Below are 18,419 nucleotides of genomic sequence, written 5' to 3'. Positions count from 1 at the left end.
TCCGTATATCTCCGGAATCCTTGTTTCAACCACTACAACTTTATGCAAAGATATCGGGCTTATCTCACACTTTAATTTTGACGCTTATTTTATTCTTAATTCATTAAATTATAAAAATTAAGAACACACACATAAATCACATAATTCACAAATAATACATTTTATTATTTCAAATTGGGGTTACAAAGGTTAACCTAGACTATTACATTGCTAAAAATGGCAAGCCCAGAAACACGGGCGTTACAATTCTCTCCACCTTAAAATGATTCCGTCCCCGAAATCACACACCAGCAAACAAATGCGGATAGCGACTCATCATGTCACTCTCCGTCTCCCAGGTGAGATTCGGCCCATTCGTGTGTTTCCATCGGACAAGCACTAACTCAACCATCTTACGTCGCAATTTCTTAGTCTTTCGGTCAACGATTGCCTCCGGTTCCTCAATCAACCTTTTGTTCTCATCGATCCTCAACTCCGAAAGTGGAATTATGTCGGGAACTTCTCCCGTGAACTTCCTCAAGTAACACACATGAAAAGTGTTATGAATTCCATTCAGTTCTTCTGGTAGTTCGAGCTTGTAAGCTTGGTTCCCAATCCTCTGAAGAACTTTAAACGGTCCAATAAACCTTGGACTTAACTTTCCACTTTTACCAAATCTTATAAGTCCCTTCCACGGCGAGACTTTAAGCAAAACCGAATCCCCAACTTCAAAAGTCATCGGTCTTCGTTTTTTGTCAGCATAACTCTTTTGACGGTCTTGAGCGGCTAACATTCTTTCCCTAATTATTCTCAACTTTTCAGCCGTTTGATGGACTATCTCCGGTCCCATAAACTTCTTTTCCCCAGCCTCAAGCCAACAAGACGGCGTACGACACTTCTGTCCATACAATGCTTGATAAGGTGTCATCTTTATGCTCGAGTGAAAACTATTATTATAGGAAAATTCTACCAAAGGTAAATGTTCATCCCAATTACCTAGGAATTCCAAGGTACACGCTCTCAGCATATCTTCAAGTGTTTGTATCGTCTGTTCACTCTGACCATCAGTATGCGGATGGTAAGTTGTACTTAAACACAACTTGGTACCCAATTCCTCTTGTAGACTTTTCCAAAATCGCGAGGTGAAACGGCTATCACAATCCGACACAATCGTTAGCGGAACACCGTGAAGCCTCACAATTTCCTTCACGTAAGAATTCACAAGCTTTTTCATAGACCATTTCTCGTTGGCTGCTATGAAATGCGCACTCTTAGTGAATCGATCAACGACCACCCAAATCATGTCGTGACCACTTTTTGTTCTGGGTAGTTTAGTGACAAAATCCATAGCAATGTCTTCCCACTTACCCATAGGCACAGGTAATGGTTCTAAACTCCTGTATGGTTTCTGATGTTGTGCTTTGACTCTTGCACAGGTCACACACTCGGCCACATACTTCGCAATGTCGAGCTTCATCGTCGGCCACCAATAATAGGGTTTCAGGTCCCTATACATTTTTGTGCTACCGGGATGAATCGAGTACATGGTTTTGTGAGCTTCTTCCATCAGAAGATTTCTTACTCCTCCCGTCTTAGGTATCCAAATCCGATCTTGGAACACCTTTAGTCCGTGACTGTTTATACCGAACACCAACGTCTTGCCCAAACGTTCCTCCTTCCGGTTATTCTTCTCAGAAGCTTCGCTTTGAGCTTTCTTGATACTTTCCAAAATAGTCGAGACAACTTCAATTCTCAACGCTCTTGGCCTTCTTCTTTCAAGATTGACTTTCCGACTGAGAGCATCAGCAACAATATTGGCTTTACCGGGGTGGTAAAGTATCTCACAGTCGTAGTCTTTAAGTAATTCCAGCCAGCGTCGTTGCCTCATATTCAATTCTTTCTGACTAAAGAGATATTGGAGACTCTTATGATCAGTGAAAAGTTTGCACTTCGTGCCATAGAGGTAATGCCTCCATATTTTCAGTGCGAAAACTACCGCTGCCAACTCCAAATCATGAGTCGGGTAGTTCTTTTCATGCTCTTTCAGCTGTCGAGACGCATATGCGATCACCTTATCCCTTTGGGTCAAAACACAACCCAATCCAACCCCAGACGCATCGCTATAAACAGCGAAGTCTTCAACTCCATCGGGTAGAGAAAGTGTCGGTGCCTCGCATAGTTTCTTCTTTAGCTTCTCGAATGCTTCTTTATGCTTATCATTCCAAGCATAAATAGCTCCTTTGTGGGTCAAAGCTGTTAATGGACTAGCGATCGAAGAAAAGCCTTGGATAAATCTTCGGTAATATCCGGCTAATCCTAAAAAGCTTCGGATCTCCGTGGGACTTTTCGGTTGTTCCCATTTCATCACAGCTTCGATCTTCGCTGGATCAACCATTATCCCTTCTTGGTTGACCACGTGACCCAAGAATTGGACTTCACGAATCCAGAAATCACATTTGGAGAACTTCGCATACAACTTCTCCTTCTTCAAGACTTCCAACACTTCTCACAAGTGTCTGCCATGCTCTTCTTGGCTTTTTGAATAAATCAGAATGTCATCTATGAACACTATCACAAATTTATCTAGGAACGGATTACAAACTCTGTTCATTAGATCCATGAATGCTGTTGGAGCATTGGTCAGTCCAAACGACATAACCAAGAACTCATAGTGTCCATATCGCGTTCTGAATGCAGTCTTCTCTATATCCTGCTCTCTTACCTTTAGCTGATGATATCCTGACCTTAGGTCGATCTTTGAAAAATAACTTGAACCTTGTAGTTAATCGAATAGGTCATCAATCCTTGGCAACAGATATCTATTCTTTATTGTTGCCTTATTCAGCTCTCGGTAATCAATGCACATCCTCATGCTTCCATCTTTCTTCTTTACGAATAACACCGGAGCTCCCCAGGGTGATGAACTAGGTCTTATGAAACCTTTGTCCAATAACTCTTGAATTTGCATCATTAGCTCCTTCATCTCCGTTGGTGCTAATCGATAAGGTGCTTTTGCAATTGGCGTTGTTCCAGGCAACAAGTCGATACGAAATTCTACTTGTCGATCGGGCGGTAATCCAGGAAGATCTTTGGGAAATACTTCCGGATAATCACACACAACAGGAATATTTTGCATCACCTTCTTTTCCTTCTTAGCATCGATCACGAATGCTAAGTATAATGTACACCCCTTGGTCAAACATTTTCTGGCTTTCATTAGAGAAATGATTCCAGAATTTACTCTGTGTTTATCTCCATACACCATAAACGATTCCTTCCCAGGCGGGTTCACTTTCACTATTTTCTTCTTGCATAAAATTTCGGCATCATTGGCGCTAAGCCAATCCATTCCCAAAACGATGTCGAAACCATTAAGTTCGATAGGTAATAATTCCTCGTGGAACTTATTCCCATTCAAGTCAATTAAGATGTTTTTCATGCGATAGCTAACAGGTACAAACTTGCCACTAGCAACTTCGACTAATAAGGCATTATCTAGTCTATCAACAGGCAAAGCTAGTTTTCTACCAAATTCATGCAATATGAAGGAGTAGTTGGCTCCAGAATCAAATAAAATTTGGGCAGAAAATTTGTTAACGAGAAAGGTACCTGAAGTGACATCAACTTCATCTTTAGCAGCTTCCAGTGTCATCTGGAATGCTCTCGCCTTTGGCTTTCGCGGAATGTTGGGTTTTGCTGCTTCCTTCTTTTTCGGACAATCCCTTGAGATGTGCCCCTCCTCACCACAACCATAACAAACATTCTTGGTGAAGGTGCAGTCGTTGGCATAATGCCCTAGCTTTCCACATTTGAAGCATGTGGTTTCCCCGCCACACTTCCCATGATGCTTCTTCTTGCACTTGTCGCACCATTTCGCCTCTACCTTTCCTCCACTTCCTCTCGAACTAGACTTCGAGAATTTACTTTTCTTGCTGGACCCTGAAAATCCATCGATTTTCCTTTTCTCGCCAACCTCTGACCTTTCCAGACCTTTTTCCCTGATCTGGGTCTCAACATTTCTAGCAGCCCAGATGGCGGCTTTCAATGTGGTTGCTTGCTTAACCATTGGACCATAGTCCGCTGGTAGTCCAAGGGCAAATTTGTTGACCTTAGAGAGTTCTGTAGGCACCAAATATAGGATAAACTTCATCTTTTCTGTGAAACTTGCAGCGTATTCAGTAACGCTCAATTTCCCTTTCTTCAAATTCTGAAACTCATTACTGATTTCCAGAAGGTCCTGCTCGGAGCAGTATTGCAGTTTTAGTTGTTCCACAAAGTCTTCCCAACACATTTTGCTTGCTTCTCCCTTGGGCATAGAGTCAGCTAACAGCTTCCACCAACTCAACACCCCAGATTTTAGCAGAGGGATCGCAAGAGCGGTCTTCTGCCTGTTGCTGCATTCGCAACTTTCAAACATAGTCTCCATTTCGGAGACCCAGTCCATAACTTGCACCGGCGTCGGGCTTCCGGATAGACATGGTGGTTTGGATGCCATGAAATCCTTATACTTGCACCCACGACCATCATTTCCTCCATACTGGTTATTGCGTCTAACCACTGGTTGTTCGTCTTGACCAATAATCCCACTAAAGTTTTCTCCTCCAGACTGCCCTCCATTCTCCTCGGGCTCTTCCGCTTGAATTGACGGTTCTTCACGATTCTGCCTAAGCAAGCGCCTTGTTTCTTCCATCTGATGATCCAACATCATTTGAATCATCATTTGTACACCAGCCATTGTTATCGGCTCAGGTGCATCAGCTACAACAGGTACTTGTTGAATTACAGGCAGTTCATTCCTGTTTTCATCAGCATTTCCAACTCCGCTTCTTGTTCTCACCATTTTTGATCTACACACCGAATAATTTCACCTTATTACTCCAAACGATTACATGCTAGTTCTAATATCGTATACATACGCTTAGAATCCTAAACACATAAACTTTCAGATCCGGTTGGCAACAAACCGTAGATCCGAACAACTAATATCATGTATGGCAACATAGCACATAAAAGCATTTTAGGCAACTCTCCTAAAATAAACTAGTGCTCGTGTCTAAATTTATCAGACACACATCTCCCAATCTCCACTTAGCATACTAAGTTTAAGTCTAGAAATCCTACAAATTCCTAGTTCGCTTAAACTAATGCTCTGATACCAACTGTGACATCCCCAAAATCTCGGCCAGAAAAGACCGATTTCATTTATGCTTTTTAAACATTTTCAGAGTAAATCCGTTTGATTTTAAAAGAGATGCGGAATTTGTTCCCAAAAACAAAACATGATAAAATAGATATTTATCAAAACATTTCATATAGAAATATGATTTCATTTCATAATCAAAAGTCAGGATATCATGTTCCGATATAGATCATAAAGCATAAACGATTACATTACAAGTCATTCAACAAATATATACATATGCAGACTTGTAAACAAAAACAACTTGATGATTCGCCCATCTTAAGTTCTTGCGCCACTTCCTGTAATACAATTAAACTGAGTGGGTCAGGCTTGGGAGCCTGGTGAGCATATAAGGTTTTCAAACCCACAATAATTATATTTAATTACAACGATCAACAATAAACCCGATTACCCATTCTCGTTATCCTCACCTTACGTTCCTAAAAATAACGTCTATTATAAGGAACTTATTTCAGGATTTTCATCGGGACGGACATTACTGCAGAGGGGCTTCCTCAACAATAAGTGTCCTAAAGGCAACCATGTGGGGGATAGAGTACACCGGTGAACACGTCGTTCACAACACCTACAGGTAATGAGCCTGCTAGTGTTCCACAGGACAGTCTAGAATAGTCCGTGGTCGTCATCCATACTCTGCTAAATGACTAGAATAACACCAATAACACCGAGGCCTCTCATCTATTTATTTCACACCAATTATCTACCCATGTTCTACCCAACATATTAGTAGATAAAAATATACATTTTTATACATTGTTTAAAAACCTGTATAGCATGCTTTAATCAATACATATTCCACATAACAGATGAGGCACACACACATAACACGTATTTCATAGAGAATATACATATATAACCACAAAATATATATACGTAGCACATATTTTATATTAAATACTTCATAATATTGCGTTGGAAAGAAAATAACTACACACTCACTTGATCAGAAGATGATCGGGCAGCACTACCGCTTGCAGAAGTAGCGTCTCTCCGTAGATCTGGAAGATCTTCACAAAAACCGGGCTCCTCGCGGGCAGGGCTTCGGCTCGGGAATAACGCTCTTCGGGATTCTCGGGGCTTCGGGTCTCGCTTCGGGGCTCAGGAATAATACCGGGGCTTCGGGGTACAAACGGCACACAAAACGAGGCAAAGGACTAGAGAGAGGGATGGAATTTGTGAATGAAACCCGGCTGCCTTTGGATCCCCTTTTATAGGTGCTGAACCCTCGCACGTACGCGGGGCGTACGCCTCGGTGGTCGTCAGCGCTTACGTCATCGGCCCTCGTACGTCATTGCACACGACTTCGGAGTACTCGAGTGCCCTTCGTTGTACGCGGGGCGTACAGCAGTATGCGGTGCGTACTTCGGATAGACCGACTTACCTCTCTTCGGATAATATTGGAGGTTAATTAAAAATAAATATTAAATATTTATTAAACTTCAAAAATTCATATCTCCTTCATACGAACTCCGTTTTCGACGTTCTTTATATCCACGCGAAGGTGAGACTACGCTCTACAACTTTCGTTTAGACTCCGTCGGCTCATTTTGACTTTTATTTTTATTAATTATTTTTAGAAGGCCCGGACAGGGAAACTTCGTTATAAAATCATAACTCCTTCGTCCGACGTCCGTTCTCGCCTATCTTTTCATCGTTTCGCTACTAACAACGAGATCTTCGATTCTCATTTAGATTGTTTCGGCTAAAAACCGCTCGATCTCAAATCGAGTATTCGGGCTGCATACTACCCAGTCGAAACTTCAGAAAATCATAACTTCCTCATACGAAGTCAGATTTAGGCGTTCCTTTTATGCACGCTCTCGGTTTAACGAAATCTACGACTTTCGTTTAGATCGCTAAGGCTAAATATCGCTCTATCTTAAATTCATATTTTACGTCACTCGGCGTCGTGCCGGTTCTGTCACGAAACTTCGACAGGTCATAATTTCCTCGTTATAACTCGGATTTTGGCATTCCGTATATCTCCGGAATCCTTGTTTCAACCACTACAACTTTATGCAAAGATATCGGGCTTATCTCACACTTTAATTTTGACGCTTATTTTATTCTTAATTCATTAAATTATAAAAATTAAGAACACACACATAAATCACATAATTCACAAATAATACATTTTATTATTTCAAATTGGGGTTACAAAGGTTAACCTAGACTATTACATTGCTAAAAATGGCAAGCCCAGAAACACGGGCGTTACACCATACAAGTCTATCAATCTATCATATAACTAGAATAATATTATCCTATATGCCATGATACATAACCTACTAGGTAGGCATTGGTGCCTTCAACCCACGAGAACAATGAGGAAAACTCAACTCACAGTCTGAAAATAGCTGAACGGATCACTGTTCCAAATACTACCTCAACAGATCACATATACAAATAACAGGGACCCCATCTCAACTTGTAACATCCCAAAATTTAAGAACAAAAAATTCAATTTTAATTGAGTAATTATAAAACCATTAGTATAAAACATCCATCGTGTCATCACATATCAAAACCAAAATGTCAATAATGCAAAATATGTCATAATAAAACATCATCAGAGTATCACTCCCAAAGATCTTGTGTGCGGAAAACATAGTGTGATGTGCTGCGATCATGCCAGCTCCTTCCCTTTTGAAGAAGAAGTACCTGAAACCAAAACTGAAAACTGTAAGCATGAAGCTCAGTGAGTTCCCCTATCATACCACATACCATACATTACACATACTGCCTAGCATATTCGGGTACTGGCCTACCCCTTCGTCCTCTTTCAACCTATAACCGCCTAACATATCAGGGTGCTGGCCTACCCCTTCAGTCTCTTTCAACCGGTAACCGCCTAGCATATATGGGTGTTGGCCTACCCCTTCGGTCTCTTTCAACCGGTTACAGGGACTATTTCACCCCTACCACTACCACATAATACCCTAGTATATATACACATAAACTTCATACTGCCTAGCATATATGGGTGTTGGCCTACCCCTTCGGTCTTTTCGACCGGTTATGGGGACTATTTCACCCCTCCTACCTCTATCACATAATATCATAGCATACTAGCACATAAAACATAACAGATAGTATCATACCAGACAATTATCACAAAGACAATCATCTCTACAATAATCAGCTACTAGTGGGCCAGCATTGGTGCCTTCGACCCACTTCTATAGGAAGGTAACTCACCTCAAATACTGAAAAGTAGCTAAAAATCCTCGGCTCCGAAAATCAACCCAACTCAAGCTCCTATACATAAAAGATTTCCTTAGTTACTCTTTCACGCTCATAACCCCCTTAAGGGCAACTTGGTCCAAGTCAAAGTCAATGTAAATGCTCCGAGTTGACTCAACTCGTCGAGTTCACTCCTCAACTCTCCGAGTTCCCATAAATCACAGAATCATGAAATATCAATCCAACTCGTCGATTTTTCCTCCAATTCGTTGAGTTCCTCCTTCTCAATAGAATCGGGACTTTTCAGTACAACTCGTCGAGTCCTCTTGTGGACTCGTCGAGTTCCTTCTGTCTTCAAAAAACCCGAGAAAACCCTAGCCAACTCGTCGAGTCATCTTATCAACTCGTCGGGTTTGCTCAGTAATAAAAAAGGTCGGGGGAACATGATCCAACTTGCCAATTTGGGTAACCAACTCGTCGATTTTCCCTAGTCTTAACTCATTTAGTCACTTCCAAGCGAGTCTAATGCCTCCAAACCATAGATCTGGTCCCCTTGGGTTGAGATACCACGTAAAGTTGCTAATTTTACGTCCATGCATGGTATCAAGAGGCTAAAAACACTAAAACTAAGCTTTATAAGGGACCTAGGGCATGGAGGAGGACCAAGACTTGATAAAGTTGGCAACTTTAAGTCTTAATAGGCCATGAAATGTCTATATCTGAAGTCATAACTTCATAACATGCTCATATCCATAAATGACACCAAAACAAGCTACTAAAGGCCATACACTTCTCAAAGAAGAGCTCAAGCAAATAAACAGTCAAGGTATCGAATTTATACCTCCAAATGGTTTTAACCACACTGAAAATCCTGAATCTAGAGCTTATCCCTTCCACTTTGCACCACCAACTTCACACTCCTTCAAGAAAAGAACCAAAGAACACTCTTTAGACTCTCACACACTCAAAATGGAGAAAGAGGCACGATTAGGGTTTTCTCTGGACTAAGGGGACGATGAGAGAGGCCACAATAAGACATTAAGGCCTTTAAATAGGGTGCAAAACCATGAAAATTAGGGTTTCATTTCTGCCATCCTACTCGTCGAGTTGGGGCCTCTCAACTCGTCGAGTAGGTTCCTTAACCCGCGTCCCAAATTATTCCTACTCGACGAGTCTGGGGCTCCCACTCCCAACTCGTCGAATTCCTCAATGAAAGTGAATAAATTATAATTTTAAATACATACCAGAAACCAGACGTTACAAAATTACTATTTAAATTTCCCCAAATGCCCTTAAGTCAAACCTGGTTAAATCCATTATCAAAGGTCAAGGTCAAAATTCAAAGGGCCAACACATGTGGAGTATGCCCTGCGTACTCTACAACTATGCATGGCATAGTAGATCCCTCCCCAGATTACGGGGCTTAAACCTAGTACGCGTTGCATACCACTAGGTACACCCAACATACTCGATCAACCCCCAATATTCTCTTAAAATGCTTAATCCATTAAGACATTATGTTTAGAACTCATATCTATCCCCAAATAATTTCCTTAATCGTAAAGTTTCCAACTTTATGACTTTTCATGACTAGAAGTGCTCCATAATCCAAACCCTAACTAACTACCTAAAACCGAATCTCCATAACTCTTGCATGGATGGGAGAAAGGGACTGAGATCACATTTTTATAACTATAAACACTCAAAAACATCTGAAAGGACATCTCATTTAGTCTAAAGTAGGCCATACTCATATATACCAAGATCATGGGACCAAAATGCACAAAAACTCAAGAACTAGCAAGATCTACTGAAACATTCATCAAGTTCAGAACTTTATACCTTTTGGAGGTTGCTTGAAAAGTGAAAAACTCTTATCTACAAGACTTGAAACTTCTCACTAGCTTTCCAATCACTTTCTTCCTTCAAAGATGAACACCAAACACCAAAATGAGCTCAATATTTCACAAATGATGGTTAGGATTTGCAAGGAGTCAAATGGGAGGAGGGTCTCAAGGTAGTTAATGACATAATATAGGGATCGAACCCTAAAAACATGGGTTTGCTCATCTGATGAGTACGCCCTACGTACCTTATGAGTACAACATGCGTACTCCCATGCATTCACGTCCAAACTTAAGGGCTTATACCTTGCGTACGCCCCAGATACGCATGACATAAGGACTATTTTTTCCAAATTTAAATACTTTGAGGTAAAAAGGAAATTACCTTATTGGCTGGGTGTTACACTAAGTCGGGTCAGTGCATAGTTACTTTCATTAACATGATTTTAATGCAAGTATTACTTAAATATATTAAAATATTTGTTGAGAGTTATATGTTAATTATATGATTATTGCCTAGCCTGTGTGTTAAGTGTATATTTGAGGACATATATTATGCGAACCAAATATGGTTATATATGTGTTATGATGTATATACGATAATAATAATACAAGTGTTATTACTAAGAAGATAATTATATATTAATGTCTGAGACTTTGTGTTGAATATATACCCTAGGATATAATAGTGTTGCCTAACAAAGTAGGTGTTGGATGTTAACTTTAAGCATTGTAGTATTGCCTAGTGGAAAGATACGACTTATAAATGATGCTTAGCTCGAGTTAAGTAAAGAGATCTTAATTATATCCTAAGACTTAAAAGAGATGCTTATTTCAATTAAGTTTGGATAAAGGATGGCAGCATATTCAGGGTACGTGTGTGATGAGAACGGAGAGTAGATGTAACGTCCCAAAACTCAGAACCAAACTTTTTTGTTTTTATATTAAATAAACCATCAACCAAACATGTTTGTCAAAACCATAAGGTATTAAGAGAGTGTCCATAAACATCTCAAAAGTACATTAGATTTAATAAAGCAGAAAATCATGGTGTGTGCAATACGATCATCCCAAGCTCTTCCCCTTCAAACCGGAAGTACCTGAAACATAAACTCAAAACTGTAAGCATGAAGCTTAGTGAGTTCCCCAAAATACCGCATACCATACATATATGTCAGCTCAAGGATGTACTGAGCCTATTTCATTCCCAATTCTATTTCAACTCATATGTCAGCACAAGGTTGTACGGGGTCTATTTCACCCCGCATATATATATATATATATATATATATATATATATATATATATATATATATATATATATATAGAAAACAGGAGCATAGGCATACAACGCATACAGCAGGAGTCACAAAGATGACAAGCATATACAATCCCTAGCATCCTACAGTATAGTGAGAAAACTCACCTCGCATAGCAGCTCAAAAGTCAACACGCCCTTAAAATCCCACAACAGGTGTTAAACACCACCTAGATAATCACACAAGGCAAAACCTTAATCTACCTGTTAGGACATTAATAGTTGAACAAAAATACACAAGTCAAAAGTCAACCCTTAAGGTCAACAGTTAAAGTCAATAGTCAATGTTGACTCCAGCCGACCATCACGACGTAGTCTTCCTTGGCCACATCGTGGCCCGCATACGACCAAATAATCGGGAAAATCTCAGTTCCATGCTATGGTAACCTAGGACCACACCGTGGTAGCTGGGGGTTCTAATAGCTTAATACATTAAGTTGTTTTCTTCGATTCCAAGAGTTCTAAAGCTCAGATCAGGTCCAAAATGTGATCTAGAAGGACAACCTAAAAGGTCCAAAACCCAAATCCCTAAGTCCCAAAAGACTTAACAATGCAAGATCTTAACCAATAAGCACTTATTCCATAAATTTTGAAGTCCATCCTTTCCATAAGTGATTCTAGCACCAAAACTAACCTAAAAATTGGTGCTTTATAAACATGCATGTCTAATGCATATCTTGAACCTATATTCGGTCAAAAATGAGGTTTTATGGCCTAAATCTCATGCATGGATTGAAAACTCAACCACACTCCAGATCCAAGGCACAAATTACACCAAATGCCCCAGAGATAAAGTCGCAAACTTTAAGAGATCTCACCATCCCAACAAGCAAAAACAAGAAGTTAATGGGACACAACTCAAGATCTATCAACCTAGCATGATAAAAATCGAGTCTTGGACACTCAAAAAGGTCCAAAAGAGTGCTAAGGTGAAGAATGGAGACTTGCTTGCTTGATCTTTTCTTCCTTTTTCCTTTTTTAGATTCAAGGTACACCGAAACTAGCTCAATAATAGAGGAAAGTGATTAGGGTTTTCCTTAGGGCTTGAGGAGGCCGATGGAGGCTGAGGATGAACAAACCCTAGTCTCTTCATTCCGTTAAATAGGGAGCAAACCCGGAAAAATAGGGTTTTTACGTCAGTTGTCCATCACGGCGTGGCCAATACTGCCACACCATGGTGACTTAAATGAAACATGCGAACCCTTCTCGCCTCGCCACATCGTGGTGGTGACTCCACCATGTCGTGGAAATCCTCAAAATGATAATTTAATTATGAATAATATACCTCAATATCTGGGTGTTACAGTAGAACTTTGAAGATCAGCGGGGTATGCCCTACATATAGGTTGTATCCCCCCCCCCCTAAATTTTAATTCATTTACAATGATGGTGATGATGATCGGTGGGGATGTTTCACATACATGTGTGATATATTAGCATTCCCCCTCTTCATTGGATGACCAAAAATGATGGGTCCAAATCAGGCAACCGAAAGGTACGTCTGGGGATCTACCAGAGTGAGATATCAACCACAAACAAACTGTATTGTGGAGAGATGCATTCTCATATTATGCAAGTGTAAATGAATCATATGAGTCACAGGATTAGGACTGTGTGTTCTTTCAATGTACTATATTACCACTTTAGTGTTGTCTTTTTATTGACTTTCAACTTCCAAGGATTCTACGAAGCAATAACTTTTGATGAGCTTTGGGTGTCAGTGGTTTTCTTTCACGAAGTAATTAAGGGAACTTCGTAGACTGAAAAATAGGGTGTTTTAGTAATAGACCACTACTAGGTATGTATGATGGGATGTTGCCAGTTAGGGTGAGTCTGTGGTAGTACTTCAAGTACAAATACCTCAGGGCCAGACCACTGTTAGGCATCGTTATCTAGATAACCACCCCTGACTTAATTGTCTTGCGGTATATGTTTGGCGATGAGATTTAGTTCATTCCTCTCATTTGATGTCTTTACTAATTATCGTTTCCTGCCAGGGAATCCCCCTAAGCAGCATAGCCAACTTGTTGTTCGCATTGATCCTATAGGTTAAACTCGTAAGGTCTTTATATAGGATCAAAACGTGAGAACCGACGGGATGGGGCAGATTGTTTTAGAGATATGATATATGTGTTGATGATAACAATATATATATATATATATATATATATATATATATATATATATATATATATATATATATATATATGAAAGAAAAATGATATTTTCTCACATACATCTAACATTTTTGTATCTGACTTCTACGAAAAAAGAGAACTATCTTTGAAAAAATAATTATTTGCTAAGATGGATCTAGTATTTTCATAGATGGCATTTGCAAAAATGTGAGATCCATCTATACGAAAATAATGTTTTATGAGTGTTGTTGAGTTTTAATAATTTGTTTTTTAATTAATGGACACATCATTTCCAAACCATATGCGGGTAATGTTTAAGGAGTTATAAAGAGGAATATGAATAACGTTATCTGAGTCCATGACCTCCGCGTATTGGGCAAACATACTTATGGTCGTGGGGACCCACTCCTTATTCATGGGGTTATGTTATATGAATTCTGAGCGGATGGCCACATAAAATAGCATTTGCAAATTTATTTGGTGACAAGGATGCGTCGTTTACACAAGATGAAATGTGTTTAATTACCATCTCCAGATTGAGTTATTTGTTAACAAGCCTCATGAATTCAATCCCTTACATTCTCGATCTATGAGTAACCTTGAGATGTTGAATTCCATTTGGCATGCCAATATATTACTATAACTATCATGAAGCATCGTTTCATGACTTGTTTGTATATGTGGCAATTCGACATGTTAGGCAACTAATCAAAATGCGTTTAATTCGGGTCATATAAGATAAAATTTGAACATGCATTAAAGAGGATACGCTCAAGCTGGATTGGTTTGACAATATGTTTTTGGGGAAAATGACTTATAAGCCTAACGAAGTTTTCAAACCGTTCAAAAACCCAATTATGTTTTGTTTATTCAAGAAAACCCAACGAACTCAACCTTTTGTCTAAAAAAGCCAATCTAACTTACATTTTCGTTCACTTCTCATTTAGGGTCAACCGGCTAATGAAAGTTAACGAGTGACATGGCTTATGACGTGTAATTAAATATCGGAAAATGACTTGTAAGACCAACGAAGTTTCAAAACGTTCAAAAAACCCCAAGCATGTTTTGTTTGTTAAAAAAACCCAACAAACTTACACTTTTGTTCAATTCTCATTAGAGGCAACCAGATTCATTAGGTATACAACTAGTTGGAAAATGACGTGACATTATATTTAATGACATGGAATAAACATGTTAGAATTGCCCTTTATATATCGATTTAGGGCTTGGAGAAGAGAAAAATGAACGGTGTATGTGTTCAGTCTCTTGTAATAGCTACTTCTCATTCTTCCTCTCAATCGTTGATGTCCAACTCAAGCTACAAAGAAGATATCTGATGATGAAAACCCTTGTGGTTGTGGACATCTAGAATGTAGGATCATCCAGAGAAAAAGTTCAGGACTTGTTCGAACAGATGGGTAAGTGTAATTGAAAGCTTTATCATGTCCATATTATGTCTATTTGTTTGGTTTCTTTCAAAAACAAAACCTTATTAAAATGGACATGATAAAGCTTTCAATTACACTTACCCATCTGTTCGAACAAGCTTAAACATTATCTTTAGATGATCCTCAATTCTAGATGTCCAAATCCGAGAAGGGCATCTATGTCCACAAGAGTTTGCATCATCAAATATCTTCTTTGTAGATCTTGAGTTAGACATCAACGATTGAAAAAAAGAAGAATAAGTAGTTATTACAAGAGATCGAACACAAATGTCGTTCGTTTTTCTCTTCTCCAAACCCTAAATCGATATATAAAGGGTAATTCTAATCTGTTTATTTCATGTCATTAAATATAATGTCATGTCATTTTCCAACTAGTTGTATACCTAAAGAATCTGATTGTCTCTAATAAGAATTGAACAAAAGCATAAGTTCGTTGGGTTTTTTTCAACAAACAAAACATGATTGGGTTTTTTGGAACGGTTTTGAAATTTCATTGGTGTTACAAGTCATTTTCCGATATTTAATTACACGTCATAAGTCATGTCATCCGTTGACTTTCTTTAGCTGGTTGACCCTAAATGAGAAGTGTAAGTTAGTTGGGCTTTTTTAGATAAAATGTTAAATTCGTTAGGTTTTTTTGAGCAGACAAAATATAATTGTGATTTTTTGAACGGCTTGAAAACTTCATTGGCTTATAATTCATTTTCCTTGTGTTTTTGTCTAATTTTACAATCTGTATGAATAACTAATACATTAAATATAATTAGTTAATTACGATAACTATTATTAAAATAATAATATATTTTCTTTTGAATATATTAATTTGGAATGTTGCAGACACATTATCATATATTCGACAACTTCTAAATCGTTGAATTGTTGAAATTTATTATAATAATTCTTAATAGTGAAAGAATAAAAGTGGCAGAGAAGAACTAATAACTAATGACACTTTACACCCTCGGTTAGTTTTGCCGTCTCAAACCGTTATAAAACCTCATTATGAACTTCTCAGCAGCCTCGTCCACTTCAGCATCTTCGTCATCGTTACTCACCGGAAACGGCGAGTCTGTTATCCTCAGCTGCTTGACCATATGACTCTTCCTGGTTCCCAGCATTGCCGGCGACGCCGTGGTTGTCAGCATATCAAGTGCTTTCAGAAGTTCAGAATCAACGCAAATGTTATCAATGTCGTCTACACAAGGCGACACGTGAGTACTGGGAACCGAAAGGTATTTGTTTTGGTTCTTGAGGGTGGAAAAGAGGGAGACTGGGTTCGGAGGGGTGTTGTTGCAGCTCATGAATTCGTGTTCTCCAGAGGGGAGGTGGTGTAGGTGGTTGTGGGAGGTGGCGGAAGCCCAGTTGTGGTGGCGGTGGAACAGAAGGTTGTGTAAGGCTTTTCCGGCGATCTTGCCACGCTTGATCACCAAGTTAAAATAAGCGAAGAATTTAGTGTTGGAAATGCCCTTCTTCAACATGGAGAACATGACACGAATCAAGCTCCATACTTTCTTGGCCATTACCGGTAACTTCTGCTCCATTCTCTCTCTAGGGTTTTGTTGATTAAAATATTTTTAGAGGGAGAAGGAAAGAAGTGTCCGGTTTGTAATGAATAATGATTGTGGGTTAAAGGAAAAGGAAGGGAGGAGGGGTATTTAAACTAAAGGCATAAAATTGTTGGGTGGTTTTCTCATTATTTATGTGGCACATAGTAAATGCAAATCTATGGTTTAGATCGGAGTTGAAAATTAAAAAGTTGCAAAGTTGCAAAAACGTCATCTATGAAAATGACTTGTACATAATTGATTGACAGTTAAAAGACACAAGTTAGAATCAAGGAGTAAAATGGATCTTTGAAGTTGGAAAAAACCGACAAAAAAATCAACTAAAAGAAAAGCCTTTAATCAAGAATATCGTGCTTAGAGGTTGTTGTGATTTCATTTTAAAACTACTTTTTGATTTTGTTGGATTTTTGAAAAATCAATAACTCAAAAAAAATGTTTGGCAAAAAAAAATGACATTTAAAACAACTTTTTTTTAATCCTTCAAAAAAAATTTAAGAAGTTAGAATGTCTAACTTTTCTAAACTTCTTATGACTTGTTGAGTTCTCAATATTATTTTAAAATAATTTTAAGCTAAGACAAACATTTTTTTAAAAAACAATTTATTAACTTTTTTTCATCACAAAAACTAATCCAAATACATTTTTTTAAACTTCTTTTACGACTATCACAAGTTAATAACTCATTTTGTTTAAAATTCCTTTTGATGATCAAAATAAAATCTCACACGCCCTCATAAAAGATCTAGAATTGAGAATGAGTAAAACATTATTATTACCTATAACAAGGGAATGGTTTCAACAAATTGTAATTGAGATCTTTGTTGTCGGTTTATCACTACATTTTAATATTTTTAGATCAAAATATATTAATTTAGAGAAAACCTTATAAAAACTCGAACATATTATCTTTTAATATATAAAAAATATTATGTTATTATTTTATAGAATAAAACAATTTTATTTTCTGATTATGCCTAAAATAATGTTTTATAACTAATAAACCTTTGGCAATAGGTTAGCTACCGTTTGTGGCTTTATAAATAAATAAATAACTCAACCTATTATTCTACAATGGGCGGAAAAATCATATGTTATTATTTGATTTCGTCCAATAAAACCATTATTTTATGATTTTGTACAATAAGACATTTATTGCCTTTTTATGTTCTTTATTGTTCTCTTTAGAAATTATAATTGGTAAAAAAAAAATTATTGATTCCACTGTTGTAATTATTATATATAATACAAAGTAACTCTGACACAACTTGATTGTTGACAAAGTTATTGAAAAATATTTTTGTATGTGATCCTCATTGAAATAAGATGAAATGCTTTTAAAAGTCTAATAGATTTCAGACATTCGAATTCCAATCCCAGAGATATGCGAAATACGCCAAGTTTCGTGAAATGCAAATAATAATAATAATAATAATAATAATAATAATAATAATAATAAAAACGCCAAGTATAAAGATATTGTTGAATTGTTTATCGTGTTCGAAAAAATATTGTTCAAAAAAACAACAATATCAAGATTAAGCAAATATGCTATTCAGCTGGGACGATAAATAAAATAATGACATTGGATGGACAAGAATTTAACCTACACTAGGTTTCTAATTTCATATCGTCACAATAGTTAACTGCGGATGCATTTTAAAAGAATTTAAACCTAAAAGGTCAATATAACTCGAGTTTGTCGTTCGGTTTTGTTAGTTCGAACAAACACAATACACGATCA

The 18,419-nt window shown here is 38.0% G+C and overlaps 1 protein-coding gene across 1 annotated transcript; it reads right to left on the bottom strand.

Moving 5' to 3' along the window:
- Positions 1 to 16,078: 16,078 nt before the first annotated feature.
- On the bottom strand, positions 16,079 to 16,633 carry LOC145054201 (uncharacterized). The gene has a single exon (XM_079002346.1). It carries the CDS (start codon positions 16,631 to 16,633, stop codon positions 16,079 to 16,081), a length of 555 nt encoding a protein of 184 aa, XP_078858472.1.
- Positions 16,634 to 18,419: the final 1,786 nt, after the last annotated feature.

Source organism: Lactuca serriola, chromosome 1 (assembly GCF_051521515.1).
Source record: "Lactuca serriola cultivar US96UC23 chromosome 1, Lser_US96UC23_V15, whole genome shotgun sequence".
In the NCBI taxonomy this organism is placed as follows: Eukaryota; Viridiplantae; Streptophyta; class Magnoliopsida; order Asterales; family Asteraceae; genus Lactuca; species Lactuca serriola.
Note: the sequence above shows the minus strand (reverse complement) of the source record. Positions and strands in the feature narration are given on the sequence as shown.

Coding starts and splice junctions, on each gene's coding strand:
- LOC145054201 (XM_079002346.1), bottom strand. CDS start 16,633: ATGGCCAAGAAAGTATGGAGCTTGATTCGTGTCATGTTCTCCATGTTG.